The 22,113-nt window shown below is 45.2% G+C and overlaps 1 protein-coding gene across 2 annotated transcripts in view; it reads left to right on the plus strand.

Annotated features, from left to right (window-relative positions):
- The window catches only part of HNRNPUL1 (heterogeneous nuclear ribonucleoprotein U like 1), a 60,744-nt gene that overhangs the window by 15,655 nt on the left and 22,976 nt on the right, over positions 1 to 22,113 (plus strand). Inside the window, exons 1-7 of one of the 2 annotated variants that reach the window (XM_008047975.2) lie at positions 22 to 280; positions 3,783 to 3,908; positions 5,997 to 6,150; positions 7,214 to 7,287; positions 9,432 to 9,571; positions 12,013 to 12,112; positions 14,687 to 14,799. In XM_008047975.2, the coding sequence (XP_008046166.1) occupies positions 3,788 to 3,908; positions 5,997 to 6,150; positions 7,214 to 7,287; positions 9,432 to 9,571; positions 12,013 to 12,112; positions 14,687 to 14,799 (702 nt within the window). In that variant the 5' untranslated portion in view covers positions 22 to 280; positions 3,783 to 3,787. Of the gene's footprint in view, positions 1 to 21; positions 281 to 3,782; positions 3,909 to 5,996; positions 6,151 to 7,213; positions 7,288 to 9,431; positions 9,572 to 12,012; positions 12,113 to 14,686; positions 14,800 to 22,113 lie in introns of those variants that run through there. The other variant, XM_021707518.1, reaches the window with a different exon arrangement.

Consider the following 22,113-nt stretch of genomic DNA (forward strand, 5'->3'; position numbering starts at 1 on the left):
GAGTCCGGGCCGAGGAAGGGCTGTGGGACGCGGGAGCCCGGCGCCCGAGGTCGGGGAGACGGCCTGCGGACCCCGCTACTCGCCGCTGAGAAGGATCCGGGTGGACGAGGGTCTCGGGATGACCGGAGGGTGGATCCTGACATTCGGTGCCCGGGAGACACCTGGGGGTGGGGGGCTGCCGGTCTCCGAGACGAGGGTCGGGGGGCGGGGAGGATTCCGACTTCAGAGCTCGGAGACCGGAAACTGGCTTCTGGATCCGAAGAGACTCGCAGAACGGGAGGTTTTCCCTGCGGGGCCTGGGAGGGCCTTGGGGACGGGGGTCCTGTGGTTTGGATGGGCTTGGTGGCCGCGCTGGCCCCGCGGGATGGGCTGGGGCTTGGGAGTCCTGTTTCCAGGTTTGGGGACGGAATGGCCGGGTGTCTGGGGCTGGGAGAGTTGTGAGGAGGGAGGATCCTGGAGTTCGCAGCCGGATGGGACACTGGGAGTTCCCCTGTGTGGCGCGGGGGGTGGGTTGTCTGTGGCTGGGGAGAGTCAGATGGGCTGAGTTGCCCTGTGTTTGGCTGGTGAGCGTTTGGGGGTGTGGGAGACCAGGAGGTGATCGGGGCTGCAGGGGACCCACATCTCTCTTCCGGGACTGGGAAGGCCACCTTGGAGGCAGGTGCAGCCTGGACCTTGGGTGCTGGGAGATCCGGGGACCTTCTGGTTGACTTCTAGGAGAGGCATGGGGGACCCTGGTGTCCAGAGGCTGGCTGGGGAGGGCGGGGTGCTTCACCAGACAAAGGACCTGGGGTCTAGAGCTGGGAAGACGCCGAGGACGGATAACTCACTCAGAGGGGACTGTTGAGTGGTCCTGGACTAGCCGTGCAATGTTTGGGGAGCAGGGTGGCTGAGGGTGGGGTGGGGGCAGACGAGTCGGTAACGTTTGAAGTTGATGAAATGTGTGGTGGGGGACAGAGGACCTTATGTTCAGCACAAAAGGTGTCTGTAGCTTGGTTTAGTGAGTGTGGGGGAGGGGGAAGCCTGGGATTTGGAAGGAGAAGGAAAATTTGTTGACTTGGCTAGGGGCCTGGGGTGGAGTGGGGGGAGTGTTTCTGGGGCTGAGCGTCTCCAAGAGAGGGCCCCTGGGGCCCCAGAAGCAGTTATTTGTGTGTCCAGAGAGCTGGGGCCCTCAGGGAGAAACAGGGAACCTCTGCATCAACGAGGAGGCGTGACACTAGGAATGAGAAGGATTAGGGTAGACCTGCAATTGTCTGAGGAGAGGAGGACATGGTATGGGAAGATGTCTGGAGTCAGAAAAGCACAGTGTCCTAGCAGGACTAGGAAATGGGGAGACTGGAGAGGTTAAGGAGCAAGTAGAAAAGGACCCTGGTGGCCAGAGTTTGTGCTATTTCTCTGCAAAGGGGGCTTGAGGCAAAGGAAATGAGGGGAGAAATAAGGTCACAGAAGAGAGGAGATTTGGGATTAGCATTGGATTCTTGTTTATGAGAATCTCCTGGAGCGAGGCACCCTGTGTGTAGATTTGGGATAGACAGTGGCCGGGGGATTATCTGGGATCCAGGTGCTGGGAAGAGGACTTCCCATTACAGAGACCTGGGAAGGAAGGAGTGATGCTGTGTGCCTGGCTAGAGCAGGAGGGATTGTGGCAGGAACGCCTAGGAAGAAGGGACAGTGGGATAGTCCTGGCCAGAGAAAGTGAGTCCTGTGCTTGAGAGCATAGACTTTAGACTCAGACAGACTTTGTTTCCAGTTGGATCTGCTGACTTTGGCAAGTCGCTTCACCTCTGTGAGCCTGGTTTCCTTGTGTGTTAAGTGGGATTAATAATAATGTGATCTCCCCACTCTGACTTTGGGGGTGTTAGGAATGAGATTACATGGAGATGGATGTTAGGAGATGGATGTTTTAGAAAGTGGAGAAGGACCCTAGAAGTGTGCCTCCTCTTGGCAGGGCATGGGGGTGTGCACAGGAGAAATGCTTGGGAAGAGGGACTTTATGGGGAGAAGAGCACTGCGTTTGGAGCCTGGAAGAAGCAGAATAGTTTTAAAGGGCCTTATGTTCCTATTAAGGAGATAATTCTATTTTTTCCTCCCTCCTACTTGCCTCAAAATCATTTGCACCTCCTTCATGCTCTCCTTTAGTCTTCCCTTCAGCCATGGTAAACAGGCCTGTAGCCAACCACGTGACCTGTGACTTTCCTCCCTTTGGGCTGCACCTGGTTTGTACCCAGATGTATATGTCATCTGAGAAAGGATTCGTTCAGTTAGTGGATGGCAGAATAGTCTGTTTTGGTTCTGCTTCATGTCTCCTGGCATATCCACCAGCAGAGATCTTGCCCCTTGGTGGAGAGCCTGTGTGCTGCCATCCTAGGTTTCTCATGGTTTGCGAGGTTCTTGTCCTTGAGGGAGTTTCTAGTTTGGTACTCTAGTCCCACCACTGAGCATTCACATGGGTTATCACAACCCCAAGAATGTTCTCCATTCTCATCACTGAGTTATCATCTATGTCCTTTGAGGCTTATCTGTTATTTTCCAGATCTCTTTTTTAGCTCCTGATACTACTTTGTAACCCTTAACACAACCATAAACTTCTGTGTGTAAGTATTTGTTTAACATGTGTCTGTCTCACTAAACTGAAGGCTTTAGTGAGGCAAACTTAGCTTCAGCTATATCCCAGGGCCTGGAATATAGTATATACTCCATGAATAGTTAATATTGTTACTTTTACTACTCTCCTGTTGAGCTCCTAGACCCACAAAATACCTTCCTGAAACCCGTCCAACCCAACTCCTGATATCACTAATGAATCTTAAGGCCACTATTATGATAACCTGTTTTTCTGACAGCTCCTTTCCTTCCTTCCTCATTTTCCCTTTAGCTGACATGGTTATTCCTTACCTCTGCAGCTATTGTGGGGTGGAAGAGATTCTTCAAGAAGGTTGACTGTGCAGGTGGGATTAGTGACTGGGACTGGGCAGAGGATGACTTTGTGCTCTGAACCATTTTTAAGGTTGTGCCCTGAAGGCGACACCCCCTAAGCTTTACACTCTTAAAGAGCAGCTAGGGCCGGGTGCGGTGGCTCAAGCCTATAATCCCACTACTTTGGGAGGCCGAGGCGAAAGGATTGCCTAAGCCTGGAGCTCGAGACCAGACTGGGCAACTTGTCAAGACCTTGTCTCTACAATAAATAAATAAATAATTAGCCGTGGTGGCACGGCGCCTATAGTTCCAGCTACTTGGAAGGCTGAGACAGAAGCCTCAGCCCAGCAGGTTGAGGCTGTGGTGACTGTGAGCATGCCACTGCACTCCAGCCTGGGCGACAGAGTGAGACTCCGACTCAAAAAAAAAACAAAAAACAGTTAGGCCTATAGTTTTTTAACTGTGCTCCATGGAATCTCAAGTGTGTGCAGAGTTACTCCTTGCCCTTAAAAGTGGAGACTTAATCAGGGAGGTCTTGCTGGACCCCCCTCTCTTAACTTTCACATCTTCTTGCTTTAACCAGAGCAGTTCTGCTTCAGTTGGTTTTGTACATTGAGTTTCTGTAGAACCTAGTCATAGGCAGGTATGTGACTTTTTGAGGGGCAAGAAGACACGTCCTCAGGCATCTAGGGCCACTGACCGCCCAGGAAGATTTCCATCTGAAGGTGTTGTCACACTTTAGCCTCTGGCAGACTGACTAAGCCCTGTAGGGATGGTGTCATGTAGCATAAAAGAAGCTACAAGAGCTACCTTTGATTCAGCATTTTCCATGAAGCACCCTTCTAACTGACTGGGTTTTTTGTTTTAAGATGCCATGGACAATATTGCTAGACAGAACCAATTCTATGAGACCCAAGTCATCAAGCAAGAAAACGAGTCAGTCTACGAGAGGAGACCACTGGAAATGGAGCAGCAGCAGCAGGCCTATCGCCCAGGTAGGAAAACACATGTCATTTATTTTTTTGATGGTAACAGAATCTCTGTGGAGCCCTTATCTTCTGCCCAGACCCTGTCTTTCCAGAAAAACTTTGCATCTTTTTTCTTGGGCAATTTATCTGGTCTTTATCACTCTGGCAAGGTTTCGATTTGTTGTGTTTTGTTTGAAGAAAAGAGCTCAGTCCCACTTCCAAGTGTTGAGAGAGGGGAGTCTTCACGGTATCTGTTTCTAGATGTTAGTATCAACATCCTGGAGAGTTTAGACCTGGAGATTAATACTTGAGTATTGTTCAGAATATTAGAATGTGGGAGCCAGAAAGTGCCTTCTAAATCTAGTTTGGTATTTCCCATCTTCTAAAGAAGATTGTTGCAAGAGATAATATTAGGGGTGCCTCAGAAAAAGGTTCCTGGCTGCACGTGGTGGCTCACAGTTGTAATCCCAGTGATTTGGGAGGCCAAGGTGGGAGGATCACTTTGAAGCCAAGAGTGTGAGACCCTGTCTCTACAAAAATAAAATATAAAATTAGGTGAAGTGGGATATGCCTGTTATTAAGGAAGCTGAGGCAGTGGGAAAACCCCTTGAGGCAAGGAGGTCCAGGCTGCAGTGAACTATGGTTGCACTAATGCACTCCATGCTGGGTGACAAAGCAAAACCCTATATCTTTGAAAAGAAGAGGGGTGAGGGCTAGTTCCTTAGCCAAATGTGTTTGGAAAATGTAGCATATGCTGTACCATCTCTTGGAGAGTCATTGTGCTTAGGACTAAGGGCTCTGAGAAGGTCTGGATTTAAAGAGAACCCTGTGTTATGTTGTTTAAACTCAGGAATTCCTAGACATGTAAATATATCTTTCCAGAACAAAGGCCCCCATAATGCCAGTTTGTAAGCACAGATGTAATCCAACTCTATATGCCTCCATTTTTTGGCTTGGAGTTGGCTTATCTTATGGCATAGCTGGGGCTTGAACCTGGGAAACTGGCTCCCAGGCTAGTTTTCTTGATTAAGTAGCAGCATTCCTCACAATTTGTATCTTATTATTTGGAAAGCAGGGTCCCACTGTTAGGAAATGATGAAGCCAAGACTGACTCCCACTTTTGTACTCTTTTCACTGTGTTTGGCCCCAGTGCCTTCTCTTAATGAATCTAGATGATTCTATCTAATTCCATTCTGGTTCATCCACAAAGTGAAATCCCCAGACATTTATTGTGGGTAGTTGAGGGCTTTAATGAATGTAGGTTAAATTGCAGATTTGTGTCAGGCTCCGTGAGACTTGTAGGATCATTTGGCCCAAGGAGAGTATTTTCTATGTCGTTATCCACAAATATTTGTCAGTAGTCATCTGTGCACCCAGGCTTGTGCTGGGGAACCATGGAGGCTTTCTTCAAGTTAGACTGAGCACTTTCTCCACTGTATAGAATCAGGAGTCTTTTCTGAGAGACTTGGTCCACATGTCAAAGCTAGGGAGTGATCCAAGGTGGTCTTGGATTAAATGTTGACATGAGTAGATACAAGTGAGCCATAGCATCAGAGATTAGTGCTGTGGGAGAAGTAAAGCAAGACCTGAATTCATGATTTGCTTTTGGTTAGGCCCTGTTTCTTTGAGTCTGCCTGAGGCTGGAACTTTACCATGATCTATAGCACATTCTCCCATCCTGATTTCCTGTTTGTGGCATGACTTAATGAAGTTATCATGCCTATGAATGGCTTAATTGAGTGACTCTGGGCTTTGTTGGTAGGGTGACTAGGGCCAGTAGAGTTAGCTGCAGGACCACAGTACGCTGTTGAATTTACCCTTTCCCTGTCCCTTGCCACACTAAAGAAGCTTTGTAAAAACTGAGGTGGAGCAGTTCTTTGGGAGGAGAAACTGGGAGACTGTGGGGTCATGGCATCTTATATCTTAGCTTTGTTCTCCAGTACAGTCTTCTTGGCTGGCTCAGCAGGCGTCTGCTGAACCCAGAAAACTGCCTGGGCCCAGCCTTTCATCACTGCATTCAAGATCTGTTGACATCTCCTTAGGTAAAAGGAATCAATAGGTGATAGCTGGGCAGTTTCCAAGTGTCTTGACCATCTGAATTTGTCCTGACAGTAGAAGTGAAAACAGAGATGAAGCCAGAAGCACCCACTAGCTTCCTCCCGCCTGAAGCTTCTCAGCTCAAGCCAGACAGACAGCAATTCCAGAGTCGCAAGAGGCCTTATGAAGAAAACCGAGGACGGGGGTATTTTGAGCACCGAGAGGATAGGAGGTGGGTGTATGAGGCAACAGTCACCTTGTTCCAGTAGGTCTCTGTGTCCATGGCCCCATGCCCATTGGTGATGCTCGTTCTAACCAAGAGGGACTGCAGACTTCTTCTTGCCCTTACATTTTCCTCCTGTTCCTTCCTGCCTCACTACCATATTTAACTACCCTAAACTTTTGGTCCTTTCTCCAGTTCCTTCCTTGTTATTACCTGCTGGGTAAATTCTGGACACCCTAGACTTCATGTCTGAGATGCCAGCCTGCCTCTTCAATCCTTTGCCAGGCTCTGTTAGCCCTGGGTGAGCGGGGCCAGAATAACACTCCATCAGAGGGAAGCCTGCAGCTAGGGGATGCCTGCAGCCAGATAAGCAAGACTAGCTGATCTGTGTACATCGTGGACTAGGGCCATCCAGACTGTCCAGGCAGGACCCGGGCGTTAGACTTCACCTTTCTACTCCTCTGCCTTATCCCTATATAGCAGAAACCAGCAGTATTTTAACAAAGTCCCTTTTTTAGTGTTTTGGTAGGAAGATGAATATGGTTCATAATTTAGGACACTTTTTTAAAAGAGAGGAAGAAGCTGAAAAAATGGGTCATTTCAATTCCTTTCAGATACAGGGTTTTAAGACAACTGGTATATGGATAGATTGTAATTACTTGGATTTATCTAGACTTTTGCACGTTCCTCTTCCTGGCCAGCACCCTTTGGGATACCACAGCCTTCAGTCAGTAACAGAGTTCACTCTGGAGGCAGCTCTCAACATGCAGAGGGCATGAATCACAATCCTGGGGTGTGAGAAGGAGTGTTTGAATAAGCTCCCTAAATGATTCTGGTACCCCCTCTTTAGTGGAGCATGCTCTCTCCAATCCCTGTCTTCACTCTAGGATTTAATGGTCACTGCTCTTATTCCAAGTATTTAGGGGTCCAGAGTTCTTTTGCAAACCTCTGTGGGAAGAAACTGAGATCCAGGCTGTAGTTTACAAACCCCTTGTCATTTTAGCTGAGCATTTTTCTTCCTTTGTGCTTATCCAGCTATTCTTGTGTGATCTAACCCCTCTTTCCAACACAGGGGCCGCTCTCCTCAGCCTCCTGCTGAAGAAGATGAAGACGACTTCGATGACACCCTTGTTGCCATTGATACATGTGAGTCCTTGGAGTGCCCATCTGATTCTACCTTCCAGTCATTGTTAAGAAGTTGTGCACTGACTTGCACCAGAATCCCTGCCGTTATTAGTCCAGGTATGAGACACAGCATACCTCTGGAGCAAGAGCGCTGGTTTGAAGACAGAAGACTTCCTTCCAGCTCTAGCTGTGAGACCCTGAGCAAGTCATTCTACTTCTCTGAACTTCTTTTCAGGGAAGAGTAATCCTACCCTAATTCCTCAGAGGGCTTTCATTGAGACTTCTCAGAGAATGAATACAACAGCAATTTGGAAAACCCTGAACTGCCCTTTATACCCAGGGGGTTGTCATCTAATCAGGAAGGGAATCTGAGTGCTGCTGGGGAAACTTAACTCTTTGACAGCCAGTTCCACAGTTTCCATCAGCTGCTCACATTCCTGGTGAAACCAATGCCACTTTGTCCTCTGAACACCACCTAGCCTGCCTTGTTCTCTGTCCTCCAGTTCAGTTTTCTTTCCCCTGGATAAGTGGCTTTTAACTTGACTGTGCGTCGAAGCCCTGGAGGAAGGATTATAGAGGTCCTGTCCCTCCTCAGACCTCCTAAATCAGAATCAAGTGGTAGAGCTTATGAATCTGAATTTTTTACAGGCATCTAGAAGCCCAGTCAGACCTGGGAACACTGCACTTCTCAACAGAGCAGAAAGACAGCAGGAACTTATTCATGTATTTCTTTGTGTAGCTGAAGTTTATAGGGCACTGACTATATGCTTTGGTAAGAGATAAAGATCTTATACACAGTCTCTTCTATCACAAACCCTCAAAGACAAAATCTACCCAGAGTAATGCTAAACATTTAAGAAATTATTGAGTGGCAATGGTCCATGAGGCAGCATTTGATCAAATGTTTAGACCATGGTGTTCAGCCTTTAGAGAAAGAGCACCTCATGGGCAGGATGGTCAGGAAATGCTTTCTTGGTGGCAGGACTTTCTCCTTGGACAGTGACAAAAAGTCAGAGCAACAGCAGGGGAGTCTTAGGTTCCTGAGAAGAGTTGGGAGCCGGTGGTTCATCTCAGCACTGGTGCCTGGATGGCAGCTGTAGATCAGGGTCAGATGTTTGTACAGCTGTTGGCAACACAAGCTAGAATTAGCACAAGGAAGTGGATGGAGTATATGATGGTGGTGATTAGCTTTTTTGTATTCTAAAATCTAATTTGTGGCTGCATGCAGTGCCTCATGCCTTTAATCCCAGCACTCTGGGAGGCCGAGATGGGAGGATCATTTGAGCCCAGGAGTTCAAGACGAGCCTGGACAACTAATGAGATCTCACCTTTACAAAAAATACAAACGTTAGCTGGGTGTGGTGGTGCATGCCTGTGGTCCTAGCTTCTTGGGAGGCTGAGGCAAGAGGATCACCTGAGCCTAGGAGGTAGAGGCTGCAGTGAGCCATGATTGTGCCACTGCACTGCAGCCTGGGTGACAGAGTGAGACCCTGACTCCAAAAAAAATCGAATTTGAAACTGGTGAGGATTTGGATCCTCTCCCTAGCAAGTACATATCTCTATCAGAGGCATTTTTGTACAATTTTTGAGGATTCCCCTAAAGTCTGTCCTTTGATCCAGTCAGGTGAAGAATGCCAGATCCTCTGTAGAGTGATATAGGCCAGTTTGCAGTAGTCCACACCCCTTCTGCGCAAAGGGAGAGAGATTAGAGGGTGCACTGGCATGTCTTGCACGTGCCTCTACAATATGTTGTTTTGTGTACTCCTGGTCAGCATTCTAGGGGAACTTCCCTCTGCCTGTTCCTTTCTTGGGCCCTTTATTTTTTATTTATTTTATTTTTGTTTTGAGTTGGAGTGTCACTCTGTCACCCAGACTGGAGTACAGTGGCCGGGAGCAGCCACTCAACCTGCTGGGCTCCGGCGATCCTTCCGCCTCGACCTTCCAAGTAGCTGGAACTACAGGCGTGTGCTACCATGCCCGGCTAATTTTTGATTTATTGTAGAGATGAGGTCTTGCCAAGTTGCCCAAGCGGGTCTTGAACCCGCAGGCTCAGGCAATCCACTCACTTCAGCCTCCCGAAGTACTGGGATTACAGGCTGAGCCACCAAGCCCGGCTTCTTGGGACCTTTAAAACATTAGCCAACTTGCGGCTTTTTTCTTCACAGATAACTGCGACCTCCACTTCAAGGTGGCCCGAGATCGTAGTAGTGGCTATCCACTCACAATTGAGGGCTTTGCATACCTGTGGTCAGGAGCCCGAGCCAGCTATGGGGTCAGAAGGGGCCGTGTATGCTTCGAGATGAAGGTGAGTAGAAACAGCAGAAGGGATAGTGACAAAAAGCAAGTCTGTCTATTGGAATAGCCTGTCACCAGCCACCTTTGTCCAAGCTGCAACTGCGAAAGAGATTGGATTGAATATATACTATATCCAAGGAAACATAAACATAATGGATTCAGGAAATTATATTATTGCTAAATACCATATCAGAAAAGCAGGCCAACCATACGTTGCTTCATCAAGTGGGTTTTTCCTTGTGATTTGGTCCAGGTATTATATAGTTAACTAGTCAAGTGATCTTTTTTTTTTTTTGCTAGAACTGGGAAAAGTTGTTTTTTGGAGGAAAAGTGATCTAAAAAGAGTAGTCTCAGGTGTCACTAAAGAGAGGCCAGTGGGGAGAGCAGGGAAAAAACTGCCAGTTTAGGCCATCGTCTGCTTCATCTCTTCAAAGTTCCATGTCAAGTTATGCTTATGAATCTAATACATGCTCATGTTTAATAAAAGTGTAGACAGCACAGAAGATTATAGGATTAAAAAGCAGAAGTTGGTCGGGCTCGGTGGCTCAGCCTATAATCCCAGCATTTTGGGAGACCTGAGCCTGTGGGTTTGAGACCAGCCCGGGCACCTTGGTGAGATCTCATCTCTACAATAAATAAATTAAAAAGTTAGCCGGGCGTGGTAGCGCACGCCTCTAGTTCCGGCTACTTGGAAGACTGAGACGGAAAGATCGCCGTGGCACTCTAGCCTGGGAGACAGAGTGAGACTTCAACTCAAAAAAAAAAACAGAAGTTATTCTCCTATCCTCTCAGCCTCCATCCTGCTCCCTAGAGGTAACTTCTGTGGTAACAATTTCTCATGTATCCTTTGTTATCCATTGTGATAGCTAATATTTGTAAAGTACTTTGCATGCACAAGATAGAGTTCCAAGCTCTTTACATGGATTATCTCCATTAATCCTCACAGTGCTGTCATGAAGCAAGTACTTTTATCCCCCATGGTTGGGGTGTAAACTGAAGCTGAGGGTTGTGTTTTATTGACTAAGACCATTGATATAAGTTGCAGATTATTTTATGCACCACTCATGACCCAGAGAAACACTGCCAACGAAACTACACAGTGCTTTCTTATCAAATCAGTTGTAAGGTAGGTCATGATTTCAGAGATGTTAAGTTGTAGAAAATATGCATCTTAAGTCAGTGAAATATGGTAACTGTTTGATCTCTAACTTAATTAGAGGTTAAATCAGGAGGCACTTTTTCCCCTCTGATTCTTTTACTTAATACTTCATGTTGGACATTTTTCCAACCAGTACATTAGCCCTACCTTATTTATTTATTTATTTTTGAGTCAGTGTCTCACTGTTGCGTAGGCTGTAGTGCATGCTCATGGCCACTGCAGCCTCGACCTGCTAGGCTCAGGCGATCTTTCTGCCTCAGCCTTCCAAATGACTAGAACTACAGGCACGCGCTACCATGCCCCGCTTATTTTTTTATTTATTGTAGAGATGAGGTCTCACCAAGTTGCCCAGGCTGGTCTCAAACCCCTGAGCTCAGGCCCTTCTCTTACCTCAGCCTCCCAAAATGCTGGCATTACAGGCTTGAGCCACTGTGCCTGGCCCTCATTCTTTTTAATTACCACGTGGCATTTTATGACATGGATATATCATAACCAATGGCTTATTGATTTTTTTCTTGATTTTTAAAAATTATATATATAAACAATGCTGTACTGTATATTGCATACACAAACATACATTCATATGTATACCTACATGTACATGTATTTGTATATCTGTAGGATAAGCTCGAAGTAGAATTGCTGTGTTATAGAGCATGTGAATTTACAGTTTTGATAGAAACTATTTGATTGCTCCCAAAGACAGAACCATTTTATCCTTCTACAAGATGTTATAAAGGTCCCTTAAACTAAAAATTAACTTATAGGCCAGGGGCGCGGTGGCTCACACCTATAATCCCAGCACTTGGGGAGGCTGAGGTGAGAGGATTACCTGAGCCCACAGGGTAGACCAGCCTGGGTTAATTGGTGAGACCTCATCTCTACAATAAATCAAATTATCTGGGCGTGGTGGTATGTGCCTGTAGTTCTGGCTACTTAGAAGGCTGAAGCAGAAGGATCACCTAAGCCCAGCAAGTCAAGGCTGCAGTGACCACGAACGTGCCACTGCACTCCAGCCTAGGCGACAGAGTGAGACTCCAACCCAATAAATAAATAAATACATAAAAATTATCTTATTTTGAAATGCCTGTCTGTAGCCCTGTACTCTCCCGATCCCTTTAAAGGCCCTAGTTTCAGTGCAACTGGTTCTTCAGCACTGCTTAAACACCTCTTTCCCAGCAACAAAATCTATTGCTATTTTTTAGTGCCTGATATGCTTCCCTCCTGTATTGCCTCATAACCTACCAGCTTCTAGAGAATCAATCTTGAGCCCTTTTGTCCTCTGTCCCCAGATCAATGAGGAAATCTCCGTGAAGCACCTTCCATCTACAGAACCTGACCCCCATGTTGTCCGTATCGGCTGGTCCCTGGACTCCTGCAGCACCCAGCTAGGTAAGGGGAGGTCAGCTAAGCAGTCCAGAGAGTAGAGTGATTGCCCCTACCTCTGGATTCTCAAGGCTCCTAAGCTTCCCTTCCCGGCATCAGACTTTGAACAGAACTAACCTGGATTAGAACAGGCACAAGGACTAGGGGTGTGACACTGCCTGACTTGAGGCATACCAGATTCAAGTAAGAGGACCGTGCTTGTATAACAACTTCTTTGTGAAGAATTAGTTTTCATTCTTCATCTTTTAGGAGAAGTGTCAGTATTCTCTTTAGAAAGTTATTCCCGCTGGGCTTGGTGACTCATGCCTATAATCCCAGCACTTTGGGAGGCCAAGGCAAGAGGATTGATTGCCTGAGCCTAAGGGTTTTGAGACTAGCCTGGACAACTTGGCGAGCCCCTACAATAAATAAGACAATTAGCTGGATGTAGTGACATTTGCCTTTGGTACCAGCTACTTGGAAGGCTCACATGAGCCCAGGAGCTTGAGGCTGTGGTGACCATAATCATGCCACTGCACTCTAGCCCGGAGACAGAGCGAGTCTGGCTCAAAAAAAGGGGAAACTGTTCCCTTTCTTAAAGATCAGTGTCTCTTGCCCTCAAAGTGCTGAAAATAAGTTTTCAAGCTTGAAGTTGTGTCTGAATTTTCTCTCTGGAGCTCAACCTAGTGTAAAAGATGAAGCACACATCATTGGAGTCCAGGCCAGTTGGTAGGGAGAGGCAATGGCTGCCCATTGATAAGTTTTGAATTTCACAGATCCCTAGGCCTCAATTTCCTGCGGACCCCAGTGATTGAGGATGACCAGTGCTGAGAACTCTGCCTTCCTTGGTCATATAAACATTATTAATGTAATGCGTGCTCCTTGTCAAATTTCAGGTCATACAGAAAGTGTTGAAAATCATTCCTAAACCCACAAGATAACATAACCAACGCTAGCATTTTTATCTGTAGTCTCTTGGACTTTTTTTTTTTTTTTTTTTTTTACATATTCAAACTGGATCATGCTATGAATACTTTGTGTCGCCTGGTTAAATTTAGCATGTGATGGATGTATTTTTGTAAATAAGTATAATTTTTTTGACCATTGCGTAATTTTCTATTTTATAGTTGTATTATTAGCAAGTGTCCTTTTGTAGCTCACTTAAATTTATTGCAAATTTTTGCTGTCAAACATTTGAGAGCTATTATCCTTGTGTATAATTGCCTAACCATGTGTAAGACTAATCCTTGAAAGTTGATATGTTGTGTTCTCACTCATAAGTGGGTGCTAAAAAACATGTTCACATGGAGGTAGAGTGTGAAATGATAGATAATGGAGACTTGGAACGTTGAGGAAATGGCAGGGAGGAGAAATTGGTTAATGGGTACAATATACGTTATTTGGGTGATAGATACTCTAAAATCCCTGACTTGACCACTACGCAGTCTGTGCATGTAATCAGATTGCATGTATATTCCATACATTTGTACCAAGGAAAAATGTAGATATGTTAGGTCTAAAGGAGTGTACGGTTTTCCTTTCCATACATATTAGCACTTTTTTTTTTCTTTTTTTTTGAGTTGGAGTCTCACTCTGTCGGCCAGACTGGAGTGCAGTGGCCGCTCCCAGCCACCGCAGCCTTGACCTGCGGGGCTCCGGCAATCCTTCCGCCTCAGCCTTCCAAGTAGCTGGAACTACAGGCACGCGCTACCACACCCGGCTAATTTTTGATTTATTGTAGAGATGAGGTCTCGCCAAGTTGCTCAGGCGGATCTCGAACCCGCGGGCTCAGGCAATTCACTCACCTCGGCCTCCCAAAGCGCTGGGATTACAGGCTGAGCCACCGATCCCGGCCAGCACTTTTTAATATAAGACTAATAAGTCATCTCATTTTATCTTTATCTCAGTTTTGAGAGGAAGGTGGTAGGCAGTTGATGTGAATGAGGAAACTGTCCAGGATGGTCAAGCACTATGTCTAGGATCACACAGATGGTTCGTAACCTGTACTGAAACTCAGGCTTGTCAGCTTCTTCTTTTCTAGCAGGATAATCTTTGGGTTCTGCCCAAGAATCTCTGTGTAACCCAGGTGGCAGCCAAAGCTCTTGGGATCTCAGATCACTTCAGCGCCCAGTTCTGTAGCCTAAGGAAATCAATACTTTTCTCAGGGATCAGTCCTCATGGTCTCCAGAAGCAAAACCCATCCCCTTTACTGATTTCTACCAAAAGCACACTGGCACCAAAAATCGATGACATCAGTAGACTCAGCTGAATATTGAGTGTCACAGAGAAAGTTTGCATCTCAGCATACAGCTGTCCTCTTCCATTCCAGCTTTTCGCTTCCTTTCCTCCCTTTCCAAATTCTCCTTTGCACGTCAGTTGGGCTCCTACTTCCTGACTAAACAACTAACCCTATCAGTCCCTCCAAAGTTCTGCATAATAAAAAGATTCCTTTTAACCTTTCCCACCTCTTTAGAAAAAAGGCACCTTATTAATAAAACTAAAAGAAAATGTTTTTTTTTTTTTCCTTAAATATATGTGGCAGCCATTGAGGCCCTTATGACCATCGCAGGTTTAACCTGCCTTTGCTATTTCTTTTATCAGGCGAAGAGCCTTTCTCCTATGGCTATGGAGGCACTGGGAAGAAGTCCACCAATAGCCGATTTGAAAACTACGGAGACAAGTTTGCAGAGAATGATGTGATTGGCTGCTTTGCGGTAAGTGCTAGCAGCCTATGGGAGCTGGCAGACCAGGTGTTGACCTATATACTTTTTGGGGGTGATACCTCTGTTCATTTTCTGTTCCTTCTCTAGCCACTCTGCCGTACTTTTTTGTCTGCTTGACAAGACTGAAACAATGATTGTCATTTTATGTGAAATTCTGCCATTCCACCCAACTCCCAACCCCAGTCTTGTGTGCAAAGCTGTCAGCTGATACACTGAAGAGGCCTGGGGACTTGAGGTGTGCACAGCCTTCCATCACTCTAGATACCAGAGTGACATTTTTCTGAACAAACTCAAGAATTTCATATCTTTCATTGCTAGGAAATAGCCTATCTGTTCTTGAAGGCAGTGGTATTAGCTCTTGCTCCACATTGGCATCATCTTAGCCCAAAATGTCTCCCTTTCTTCACTTCACATTGGTGAGCCAGGCTTTGTACAATCTTTGTACTGTCTTCTGGAAGAGCAGAGATGGATGCAGAACAGAACAAAATAGAGTGTGTCTGAGTGCTGCCATACTTCAGTTCTGGAGAGCAGTGACTGACATACACAGAGCTATAGAGTATGGCTGTCGGCTCTGGAACTAGACTCCCTGGACTCAGTCCTTGTTCTTCCACCCACAGCCCTGTGTAACTTACCCTCTCTGTCTTTCAGTATCCTCTAAGTGAGAATCTTTGTACTACAGAATTTTATGTGGAGTCATTAATCATTAAAAACACAACAAGCCTGGCTCGGTGGCTCAGCCTGTAATCCCGCGCCTTTGGGAGGCTGAGGTGAGTGGATTGCCTGAGCCCACGGGTTCGAGACCCGCCTGGGCAGGCGAGACCTCATCTCTACAATAAATCAAAAAAAAATTAGCCAGGCGTGGTAGCACGCGCCTGTAATTCCGGCTATCGGAAGGCTGAGGCGGAAGGATCGCCGGAGCCCAGCAGGTCGAGCCCGGCCACCGCACTCCAGTCTGGCAACAGAGTGAGACTCCAACTCAAAAAAACCCCCAAAAAAACACAACAGTGTTTGATACATAGTAAGTGCTTACTAAATGTCACTTAGTACTGATATCATTAGGAATTATATGACATGTTTGTAAAATAATGCTGTGAAAGTTCAGAGGAAGTGACTATACAGATGGATGCTTCCTCTGGGACTTTTTTCTCCTACATATTTGTATTATACATGCATTCTTCTTCTTCTTCTTTTTTTACTTTGAAGTAAATCCAAACTTAGAGAAAACTTAAGAAAAAAGAATTCTTAGCCGGGCACAGTAACTCACACCTGTAATCTCAGTACTTTGGGATACCGAGGTGGGAAGATTTTTTGAGCCCAGAAGTTCAAGACTAGCCTGGGTAACATAGCGAGACTTTGTCTCTACAAAAACTTTTTAAAAAATTGGCCGGGCATGGTTATGCACACCTGTAGATCCAGCTACTTAGGAGGCTGAGGCAGAAGCAGAAGGATCACCTGAGCCCAGGAAGTTGAGGCTGTGGTGAGCAGTGATCATGACATTGCACTTCAGCCTGGGTGATGGAGTGAGAATTTGACCCCAAAACTAAAAATAAAAGAAAGAATTGTCATAGGGGCTTATTTAGATTCCAACATTTGCCACATTAGCTTTACCATTTTTATACATGTATGTGCATGCATATATATAATCCTTGAACAACACAGGTTTGAACCGCACTGGTCCACTGATAATGCAGATTTTTTTTTTTTCAATAAATATATTGGAAAATACTTTGGAAAGTTTCAACAATTTGAGAAAACTTGGCCAGTTGTGGTGGATCACACCTGTAATCCCAAGCACTTTGGGAGACTAAGGATTGTTTGAGACCAGCCTGGGCAACATAGTGAGACCTCGTCTCTATAAAAATAAAAGTAATCAGACGCAGTGGCTCACGCCTGTAATCCCAGCACTTTGGGAGGTGAAGGCAAGAAGATTGCCTGAGCCCACTGGTTAGAGACCAGCCTGGGCAGCATGGCGAGACCTTACCTCTATAATAAATCAAAAAATTAGCCAGGGGTGGTGGTACATGCCTCTAGTTCCAGCTACTTGGAAGCCTGAGTGGAAGAATTGCCTGAACCCAGCAGGTCGAGGCTGCAGTGACTGTGAGTGTGCCACTGCACTCTAGCCTGGGTGACAGAGTGAGACTCTGACCCAAAAAATAAATAGATAAAAATAAAAAACTCACAGACAAACCATGTAGCCTAGAAATATTGAAAAAGTTGAGAAAAAGATATGTTGTAAGTATATAAAAGATATGTACATACTAGTCTGTTATCATTTATTGCCTTAAGATATAATCAAACCCCTACTATAGAAAGTTAAAATTTATCAAAACTTATAAACACAAATGCTTGCAGTCTTTACGTGCACCGTTCTTAGTCTAGAGAAATGTAAAGGTGCAGTATTAAATCATAACTGCAAACTGGGCTTGGTGGCTCAGCCTGTAATCCTGCGCCTCTGGGAGACAGGTGAGTGGATTGCCAGAGCCCGCGGGTTCGAAACCCGCCTGGGCAGCAAGACCTCATCTCTACAATAAATCAAAAAATCAGCCGGGCGTGGTAGCGAATGCCTGTAATTCCAGCTACTTGAAAGGCTGAGGTGGAAGGATCGCCGGAGCCCAGCAGGTCGAGGCTGCGGGGGCCGGGAGTGGACACTGCACTCCAGTCTGGGCGACAGAGTGAGACTCCAACTCAAAAAATAAATAAATAAATAAATCATAACTGCATAAAGTTAACTGTAGTACATACTATAATAATTTCTTAGCCACCTCCTGTTGCTATTGTGATGAGTTCAGTTGTTGCAAGTATCTGCTTAAAACACTTATGTCACACATCCTTGTGTGTGAGTAGTTCATTTCTCCAGTAGATTGTGTATCTCAGGAAAAAATGAACTCTGAAGGTTCTTGTTTTTTTTGTATGTGTTTAGTGCAGTACCATAAACCTTGAATACAGCATGAGACTCATACAAAGTTCCACTAGTGATGCTGCAAGTGCTCCTAAGAAGCAGAAAGCAGTCACAATGTTACAAGAAAAAATTTAATTTTGGGATATATTCTGTAGCATGAGGTCTACAGCTGTGGTTGTCTGTCACTTCAAGATGAATCCAACATAAGGACCATTGTTAAAAAAAAAAAAAGGAAATTCCTGAAGTCATCACTGCAGCTTTGCGAGCAGGCATTAAAAACTTTGTACCTTTTGTGAAATACCTTTTATCTCATATTAATAATGCAGCTTTTATGTGGGGTCAGGATTGCTGTAAGAAAGACATACCTGTAGACTCTGTTATGATTCAAGAAAAAGTTTAAGTCATTATATGACAACTTAAAGCAAAAGGAAGGTGAAGGATCTAAAACTGGAGAACTTAATGCCAGCAAAAGATGATTTGCTGATTTTAGAAAGAGACTTGGTTTGAAAAATGTCAAGATAACAGGTAAAGCAGCTTCTACCAACCAAGAAGCAACAGATGAGTTCCATATGCCATTAAGATCTTTGAGGAGAAGAGGGCTACAAATTTTTGATGCAGACAAAAGTGCATTCCCTCCCCTAACCTCCTATTTTGGGTGGGAAAATGCCACAGAGGACATTTATTAGTAAGGCAGAGAAGCAAGCACCAGGATTTAAGGCAGGAAAGGGTAGATTAACTCTACAGTTTTGTGCAGGTGCTTTGGATTTATGAACAGGCCCTTATCTTTAAAGTTGTTAACTCTCAAGCCTTGAAAGGAAAAGATAAACATTGGCTGCCAATCTTCTAGTTGTATAACAAGAAGGCAAGAACTCTTTTTCTTTTTTCTTTTTTTCCTTTTTTTTTTGAGTTGGAGTCTCACTCTGTCACCCAGACTGTAGTGCAGTGGCCGCTTCTGGCCACCGCAGCTTCAACCTGCTGGGCTCCGGCGTTCCTTCCGCCTCAGCCTTCCAAGTAGCTGGAACTACAGGCGCGCGCTACAACGCCCGGCTCATTTTTTATTTATTGTAGAGATGAGGTCTTGCCAAGTTGCCCAGGTGGGTCTTGAACCCGTGGACTCAGGCAATCCACTCACCTCAGCCTCCCAAAGGCGCGGGATTACAGGCTGAGCCACCAAGCCCGGCTAGAACTCTTTTTCCATACTGGTTCTATCGATGCCTTATTCCTAAAGTTAGGAAGCACCTTGCCAGTAAGGGACTGCTTTTTAAGATTTTCTGATATTGGACAATGTCCCTGGCTCTACAGAACCCCATGAGTTCCACACCAAAGGCATCAAAGTGGTCTACTTGTCCCCCAACAACAGGTTGACCCATGAACTACATGTGGGGTTAGGGGCACCAAGCCCCATGCAGTCAAACAATGTGTAACTTTTGACTCACCAGAAACTTAACTACTTTTTTTGTTTGTTTTTTGAGTTGGTATCTCACTCTGTCACCCAGACTGGAGTGCAGTGGCACGCTCCTGGCCCCTGCAGCCTCGACCTTCTGGGCTCCAGTGATCCTTCCTCCTCAGCCTTCCAAGTAGCTGGAACTACAGGCGTGCACTACCACGCCCGAATAATTTTTTGGGGGGATTTATTGTGGACACGAGGTCTTGCCAAGTTGCCCGGGTGGATCTCAAACCCACGGGCTCAGGCAGTTCACTTGCCTCAGCCTCCCAAAGTGCTGGGATTACAGATTGAGCCACCAAGCCCAGCCAGAAACTTAACTACTAATAACATAGTTAACACATAAATAGACAAGTATATACATTTTCTTTGCATTCATGACATACCTTTTTCTTATTTTTTTTCAGTATTTCTAGGCTGTACAATTTGCAAGTTTTTTCAAATTTTTGTAGATTTCCAAAAAAGTTAAATATGTTTATTGAAGAAAAGTTGCATAAAAGTGAACCTTCACAGTTCAAACCCATGTTGTTCAAGGGTCAGCTGTATATGATTTATCTAACCCATTTAAGAGGAGGTTGTATACATCGTGTCTGTATTCCTTTGTATTTCAGCGTACTTTTTGTTTTTATAAATGAGTCACTCACTGTCTTGCTCAGGAGTTCAGTGGCTGTCCACTACTGATCAGCACAGGAGTTCTGACCTCTGTTTCTGTCCTGAGCTGGTTCACCCCTCAGGCAACCTGGTGGTCCCTGCTTCTAGAAGGTTACCATATTGATACCAGACTTTTAGCACACTACAACCCATGACGTCTGGACTCAAACAATTCTCCCACCTTAGGCTTCCTAGTAGGTGGGACTACAAGTGCATGCCACTGCACTTGGTTCAGTATTTTTTTTTTTTTGAGTTGGAGTTTCACTCCTCAGCCCAGGCTGGAGTACAGTGGCACGCACGCTCACGGCCACTCCAGTGTTGACCTGCTGGGCTGTAGTCATCTTTCTGCCTCAGCCCTCCGAGTAGCCGGAACTACAGATGTGCGCTACCACCTGGCTATTTTTTATTTTATTGTAGAGACAAGGTCTCGTCAAGTTCCCTGGTCTGGTCTCAAGCCTGCAGGCTCAGGCAATCCACTCGCCTTGGCCTCTCAAAGTGCTAGAATTACAGCTTGAGCCACCGTGCACAGCCTCAGTATATTTCTTAAGAACAAATCTACTATCTTAATCATAATACAGTTATTAAACTTAAAGATGTTAAGTTTATCTACTCCACAGTCCACATTCAAATTTTGTCAGTTGTCCCAACAATATTCTTTTAAGTACAATTTAGTTTCTGGTTTGGTATCCAATCCAGGGTCTTGTTGTGTTGTAGTAGCTCTTTAGTCTCCTTTAATCTGAAACAGTTTCTCACCCATCCTCTGCATTTCATGACCTCATTCTCTTTCTCATAAGACATAGTTTTTCTTTAAACAAAAATTAATCATGTTTATACTCTACAAACTATTCTAAATCTTGCTTTTGTTTTCCCATTTAACAGTAAATCTTGGCTGTCTTTCCCAGATCTAGCTCAACTAAAAAAAATTTTTTTGGAATAATCATTTCACATGGTTTCCAAAAAAAAAAATTGAAGAATATTTAAAAGTACACGGTGTAAAGTCTTCTTCAAACCTCCCTCCACCCATTTTTCACTTACACCCTCCCCCACATGTGAACCCACTGATACTCAGGGTTTATCAAGAAAGATGATTGTTACTTTTCTTTTATGCAAAAGGCAGCGTATTATACATGCTATTCTGCATCTTTTTTTGTGTAACGGTTTATCTTAGAGATCTTTTCATAGCACTACCAAGAGAACATCTTTGTTCTTTTATATTGTCTGTAGTCCTTGTTTGACTTTACTGTAATTGACTTAGTCCCCTCCTTCGTGGACATTTAGTTTTGTGCCTTTATATTGAGTGACTGTCTAGTATTCTGGTGCAAACATCAGGATGCCCTAGTAATTTAGCCAGTCTTACCATTGGTGGCTCTGAAAGTCTTTTGCTGGAACAGATAATTCTGCAGTGAAGGCTTATCTTTTTTCCATTTACCAGAATAACTTGGAGATCTTTTTGTCTTCCCATCCATGGAGCTCCTGATTTAGCCACTCCCACCACCCCATTGGAACATATTTTGCACTGCTGGCATGAGCATTTTGCACATACTTTTTTACATTCTTGTAGAATATAGTTGTAATATTTCCTCTTGAAAGTCAGCTTTTGGCTGGGCTCGGTGGCTCAGCCTGTAATCCTGCGCTTTGGGAGGCCAAGGTGAGTAAATTACTTGAGTCCGCGGGTTCGATACCCGCCTGGGTAACTTGATGAGACCTCATCTCTACAATAAACAAAAAATTAGCCGGGCGTGGTAGCGCGTGCCTGTAGTTCCAGCTACTTGGAAGGCTGAGGCGGAAGGATTGCCGGAGCCCAGCAGGTCGAGACTGCAGTGGCCGGGAGCGGCTACTGCACTTCAGTCTGGGCGACAGAGTGAGACTCCAACTCAAAAAAAAAAAAAAGAAAGTCAGCTTCTGAGTCAAAGATGTATTTCTGAATTTGATAGCTGCCACAAAGACTTCACTCCAAAGAGATTCTAGCATGTGTGATAGTGTTTCCCAAACTCTGTTTAATCAGAGCATTTTGGTGTGTGTAGCAGTATGGAACTTTGGCCTTGACTTTTACTTCGACCTGATAATCTCTACTTCTAGTTTTAAGATTCCATGTATCAATTCCTTTGTTCAAAAGATGCCACAACTTTTGAAAGGCTCAGGGCAGAGGGTGGAGGAGATTTGAAAATCAGTGGGCCCAGGGAACCAGAGGTGAAGCCATTTGTGTCAGACCTTGGGTTCTCAGTTAGCAAAACAGCCTTCTTTTTTTTTTGAGTTGGAGTCTCACTCTGTCGCCCAGACTGGAGTGCAGTGGCCGCTCCCGGCCACCGTA

The sequence above is a fragment of the Carlito syrichta genome, unplaced genomic scaffold, assembly GCF_000164805.1.
Source record: "Carlito syrichta isolate Samal-C Ts95f unplaced genomic scaffold, Tarsius_syrichta-2.0.1 Scaffold119893, whole genome shotgun sequence".
NCBI lineage: Eukaryota > Metazoa > Chordata > Mammalia > Primates > Tarsiidae > Carlito > Carlito syrichta.